The sequence below is a fragment of the Cornus florida genome, unplaced genomic scaffold (assembly GCF_030987335.1).
Source record: "Cornus florida cultivar Cherokee Brave unplaced genomic scaffold, ASM3098733v1 CherokeeBrave_3.0.0_Hap2_Chr11, whole genome shotgun sequence".
NCBI lineage: Eukaryota > Viridiplantae > Streptophyta > Magnoliopsida > Cornales > Cornaceae > Cornus > Cornus florida.
In genome coordinates this window covers 78818561-78824678 of record NW_026775581.1, presented here as the reverse complement: position 1 = coordinate 78824678, position 6118 = coordinate 78818561, and the positions used below count along the sequence as shown (strand labels likewise).

The following is a 6118-nucleotide window of genomic DNA, read 5'->3' as shown; positions in this document are numbered from 1 at the left end:
GGTTTGTATTAATCCCCTTGTTACTTCTCTGGCCTTTTGAGGTTTTCCATAAAAAGAAAACAGAGGAGAAAAAAGATAATTGGATGGATCAGTTATAGATTACAATATTATAGATAGTGATAAATTAGATTTAATGGTAAAAATAAAGATTAAATACCAAAAAACTCCCTCATAATATACAAAATGTACAATTACCCTTCTATTGTTTAGAAAACCCCTTTACTTTTTTCAATTTATGCAAATAAGGACCAATCATAATTTTGGCAATAAAATTACTAAATTAACTTTACTTTATCATCAACAAAAAAATGAAAAAATATCTCAATTCTCTTCGTCTCTCTCTTCGATGTATCTCTTTTCAATCTCAATTCTCATGTCTCACAATCTTTCCTGTATAGGTACACTTTAGTCACGCACCCACCAACCTTAATAAACCCAACTATTTATAAAAGAATGAGACAATACTGCTTAATTAGTAAGGAATAACATGTTGTATTCGTGCACAAAGTTAAATTTTAAAGAAGGAATATGTAAGTGTAAAAATTTGTAGATAAAAACTCAACAAGTCCAAACAAATGAAAATACAAGAAGTAAATTTCTATCTAATTTTCCCTCAATTTTTTATATATCCTTTTTTTTTTAAATGATTTCTATCTATATTTATACTGAAAATTTGTAACTGGTTCGTAATTTTTTCTATTGATCTTCTTGAAAAGATTGGAATTGAATTGCTGAATTTTTGGAGCTGGTCAAGCAAATTCTTCCTAGTTGTTGTCTCTAGCTTTCTGCTAATACTATAAAATTTCTTGGGACTTGCTAAACAGGGTGCTCTATTTTAGAGAGAGACACTATCAATGACACAAGAAATTTTAGAGAGAGGAAAAAAATTTAGAGAGATATTATATTTTCTTATAGAAGGAGAATTCTAGGAATGGAAGGAAAAAAGAATATTTGCAAGAAAGATCATATTTATATACATATATAAGTAAAAAAAAAAAAAAATTAAAAATGATATAAAGATGACAGAATCTCACTTGACAAACCAAAATAAAATATAGTATCATAAAAAAAAAAAAAATGTCTCTTGGAAACTAATTGCTAAACAACTTTTAGAGAGAAAAAAAATAATATTAGAGATATAGATTTTTTTGGATAGTCCTTCAAGTATATCCAGATAAACTTATTCACTGTTTATATATATAAAAAGAGCAGTGATACATCTTTCGACTCCAATCACCTCCAGATAAACTTATTCACTGTTCATATATATAAAAAGAGCAGTGATACATTTATTCACTGTTCATATATATAAAAAGAGCAGTGATACATCTTTCGACTCCAATCACCGAAAAATCCTCCGAATCAGACTTGGCATGCCATGACATCCCATAAATCATGCACACACCTTTACTTTCTCTTTCTGAAGACCCAACTGAAAAAAAAAAAAAAAAAACGTCATCTCTTTCTCAATTTATTTTTCAAAGTTTAGATCTAAAAACTTCTGTCTTTTAGATTTTTGAGTTTGTTTGTATTACATAGTGATAGTAAATGTGAGGAATCCGATTGAAAATTTGATGGTGGTAGTGGTTGAAGATGATAAATGGGTTAGAGAGAGAGAGAGGCGAGACAAATGGGTTTATAGAGAAGAAAGGTATAGGCGATTCACTGCCGCCAAACTGGGAGCCAGAGGAAGGTGCAGGGGCGTGGAACAGAAAGTCGATGCCGGTGGACAAAGACGGAAGAAATAGAAAAAACACCAGCGAAGGTGAAGCAGCGGGACTGAACCGTAACGCCGGCGAACAAGGATCTCAGATGAGGGTGACGGCGGAGATGGACAGCCAGTAATAAGATGAACACCAGTAATTAAACAACCAAAATATCAGTAGTAATAAAATATGTGTATATTTTGAGTAATCTCCTCCCACCCGAAATACACAGAGAGGGTATGAGAAAGAGAAGGATTAGAGATCATAACTATTGTACTCCAATCATTATCCAATTAAGAATTTCATCTCTCTGTTGCTTGGAGGCGCGCCGCCGGAAGTCAGTCCAGAGCTTTAGTCATTACCGAAACAGAATGGACCCTCGGATGGAAGGCACCGAGTGAAGAAATGAAGAACAATGGAAGAAACAGAGGGAGAGAGAGAGAGGGGAATTGTGGAGAGAGAATGAGAGGGAGAAAGAGCCATGTGTTTTTGGGTTCGTGGCCTATCCACGTTGGAATCGGAAGATATGTCGGTAGATTAGGTCGGAAGTTGTATTATTTTTCATATAAAAATATTTATTTAGTACACTTTTGTTTTTTACACAATTTTTATACAGCGAGGGTGTTTAAAATTATGTCTTTTCTTCTTTTATAACCAACACGATAAGGCTAATAAAATATTTTTCGCGATTATTTGCCTGAATAAGTTAGAGTTCGGTTGGTTAAAAGTTAAGCGTGTTCATTAAATATATTAGTTGAGCTGGAAGGTAATTTCGTTAATAAAGAATCAAACTTGAACAATGCTAATCTCGTGGACAAGTTCAATACTTAAAAGCCCATTATACAACTTTTCACATTTATTCCGTGTGCCTAATTAGTTATTTAATTAATTGCCATTAACTCAACAGCCCATTAGACAGTTTCACTTGGATAATTAGAACAAGTAAAAGGGTAAGATTGGAAAACGGAAATTACACATTATAGTTACCAGAGCAATTCTTTCACATTAGAAATTCTCGCTTGGATCACACAAGAGTGTACTAAAATTGGAATTATTATCTGGTCGACTCTTTTTAAGAGTCCACTCTAATTACAAGAATGGACTAGTATATTAAAAATAAACAAACTCTCCAATTAAGAGAATTGGACCAAAAACGTATTAATATATTAAGATAATTTGAACATTTTGATCGAAGTTAAAATCCAAAGAGAGTCCAAAACCACATTATGAAGCTAACTCATTTCATGAAAAAGAATATATATAGAATGCTATAGAATCAAACCGTGATTATTGATGTATAACAGTTAATTAAACATGATATTGTCAATTAATTTGATAATTATTGATAATTAAGTTAGGAATTAAGTAAAATGACTTTTGTCACCCTAAATGGTGGCTAAAAGACATATATAGGGTCACTGTGACAAGCAAGGCACACTAGGTGAAGTAGAAGAAGATTTTCCATTGGCATTCTTGCAAGAGGCAAGAATCTTGGACCCTTCAATGGCTGGGGTTATGTCTATTTGCTGCATTTCAATGTGGCTGCAACCTACTATCTTGCTGCAATCCAATTTAATAGCTTCCGTGGTAGCCGAAGATCCGCGCACGTTCCGATAACTCACATGACTCACCTGTACTGCCGTCCCCTACAAAAGTATATATATACATTGTTAAAATAATGGTAGAGAACTCGACAATTAGACAAATTCGACCGATGAAATCATGTTGTCATTATTCAAATTTTGTTGACTCACCTTCTCCTTTTCGCAATGGTCTCCACCATTACAGTAGTTTTGGTTGATGATAATAGGGTTTTCGACTTCGGTGAGTGTAATATCTTCGAAGTAGATATTTTTGGCGTAACCGTCTCCACCCTTGCAAAATAAAGAAGACATGTCAAATGAGATTGTGAGAGTGTAATTATATATATATATATATGTGTGTGTGTGTTTATAAGAATTCTCTGTATTAATTAATTTCTTTTATGCTAATTAGCTAGATTTAAGTATATATCATTACCGGCCATGTCTTTATTCTTGCTCCATTCTGAGTTCGAGTGAAGCTACAATTACGAACATATACATCTTGTACATAATCAAGAGCTCCATTTCGACCTAGGCTTCCCACACTGCACGCATATGCATAATTTTTCATCACGAATTTGAAAAATTAAATATGTATAATTTTTTTACAATATATATATTTATATGAGTGTTATTCTATTCAAATTAAAAAAGATTAGAAAATGAAAAAAAAAAACACAGAAGGTGGAGTTTTAACTACCTTATACCATGACCCGGACCACAATCTACACCTATAATAGTGATGTTAAGGGAGCCACCATTCAAGGCCACACAATCATCACCTGTTATTGTTTAGAGAAATTGTAAGAAATTAAAACAGTGAAATATATATCTATATATATATATATAGTAAAACAATAATAATTCTTAGCAAATTAAAATTACCGGTTGCAATGGTAGAATTTTGAATGAGAACTTGGGTTGAGGATGCGATGTCAATTCCATCGGTGTTGGGGCTGCTTTCAGGTGCTGATATATTGAGATTAGTGAGAGTTACACCTTTGCACCCATTTATGGCTATATGATTCCTTGGGCTGTTAATGTGTTTCAGTCCATTCAGTCGAAGCCCATTACAATTGTCGAAGTATACACCCTGCAAAATTATATATCATATATATTAAATAACACAAATAAGTTTGTAGCTTACACATTTTAATATAAAATTAAAAACTCAAAATATATATGTATAAAAACACATATATATGTATATGTACGTATGTATAATATAAGACATCTTACCGTTGGTCGGACACAGTCCGCGTTAGTCACCTGAAAAAATGACAATAGTTACATTATTATCACACTGAGCATAGATATATATTCATATATATATATATATATATGAATGCATGAATATCATAATGTAGTGTACGTACTTTGGAGTTGTCAAAAATGGTATTGGGATCTATAAAAACTTTCCACCAGGGCTCACCCCGGCCATTGATCACTCCTGGTCCATTGATGATGAGACCATTCACATCTGAGAAGAAAAGCCAACTATCAGCTTCACAGTTTCTCCACTCGTGAATACTTTTTGGCGCCAAAATTGTCCCTAAAACCTGTATATATACATAATAAAAAAAATAAAAAAAAAAATCAAAATGTTTTAAGTTTCGTTGTGTTGTGTTGTGGAGGAAATTAAAATGCCAATATGCTAGTGATGATGGAAATAAAATTTCAATTTGGAATCCATAACACACACACACACGCTAAGATGTCTCTCTCTCTCACACACACACATTACCTGAATACGAACTGAAGGAGATTTGCATGGACCCTGGAACTTCACAGGTCTCAGCAAGAATGTCTTTCCCTTTGGTATCGTCATGGTTGGGGTGCCTCCTTCAACATGTCCACATAAAGCTCCCCAAGCTTGTAGAAAAGCCTTTAACAAGCACATACTAAGACTTTAGAATAACAATAATTCAGGCAAATAAATAATAGGTCTATTATTTTTTCCTCTTTTATAAAATAATGATAATAATAATAATAATTAAAAAAGGAATGATTTAGGCACCCAAAAAAATAGAAAAATACATATATGCCACACTGAAATGAAGGATTGGAGTATTTACCTTAGTGTCATCCTTTAGTCCATCTCCAGTGGCACCATAACTCATCACATTAAAAGTAGCAGCCAAGCAGCTATCGAGACCAAGTGAAGCAATGATAAAGACCAAAAATACGTGAAGTAGACCCTACATAAGAAATAGATTTCAAGTGTTCATACACAATATATATACACATATATGCACATATTGGCGGTAACAATGGTGATTGCCACCATTTCACGAGGCTCGGAGTAAACAATTTGTGAAATGTGTATGAATATTAAACAATTTGTGAAATGTGTATGAATATTTACTTCATTCGAAGGATAAAAGAAGGAGCTTACCATTGTATTCACACAACCAACTGACAAGCAAAAAAAACCAAAATTCTAAGATTCATACCCTCTCTCGTGTCCTTTATATTAAGACATTTTGGAGTCTGATCAATTACCTAACGGAAAAGAAAAATGCTATATTTCATGAATTTTATTTGGTTATTTTGTATGTTTTAAAAGTAATTTTATTAATATAGAAAAGAACTTAATATAGAAATGAGAGAAAATTAACAAAATTTATAATTATAAAATCCAAACCCTGATATTTCTTATCTAATTCATTAGAAATTTCTTATTTAAGGAATAATTTAAGAGGATTCATATATCCGATTATAGCACAATTTGCAAATTTGAAATTTCTTCTATAATTTGATTGTAAGGATATAAGTACATTTGACTAACAATTTGACACTTTTTATAAGACAGATGGAGTACATTTTATT

At 32.3% G+C, this 6118-nt stretch overlaps 1 protein-coding gene across 1 annotated transcript; it reads right to left on the bottom strand.

The window, feature by feature from the left end:
- Nucleotides 1–3121: 3121 nt before the first annotated feature.
- LOC132281361 (probable polygalacturonase At3g15720) lies at nucleotides 3122–5576 on the bottom strand. The gene is made up of 10 exons (XM_059783072.1): nucleotides 5545–5576; nucleotides 5365–5434; nucleotides 5034–5174; nucleotides 4666–4971; nucleotides 4529–4558; nucleotides 4175–4382; nucleotides 3990–4071; nucleotides 3726–3834; nucleotides 3461–3580; nucleotides 3122–3352 (listed from the first exon to the last, which is right to left on the bottom strand). The coding sequence occupies exons 1-10, from the start codon at nucleotides 5574–5576 to the stop codon at nucleotides 3122–3124; spliced, it is 1329 nt and encodes a 442-aa protein (XP_059639055.1).
- Between the last annotated feature and the right edge of the window lie 542 nt (nucleotides 5577–6118).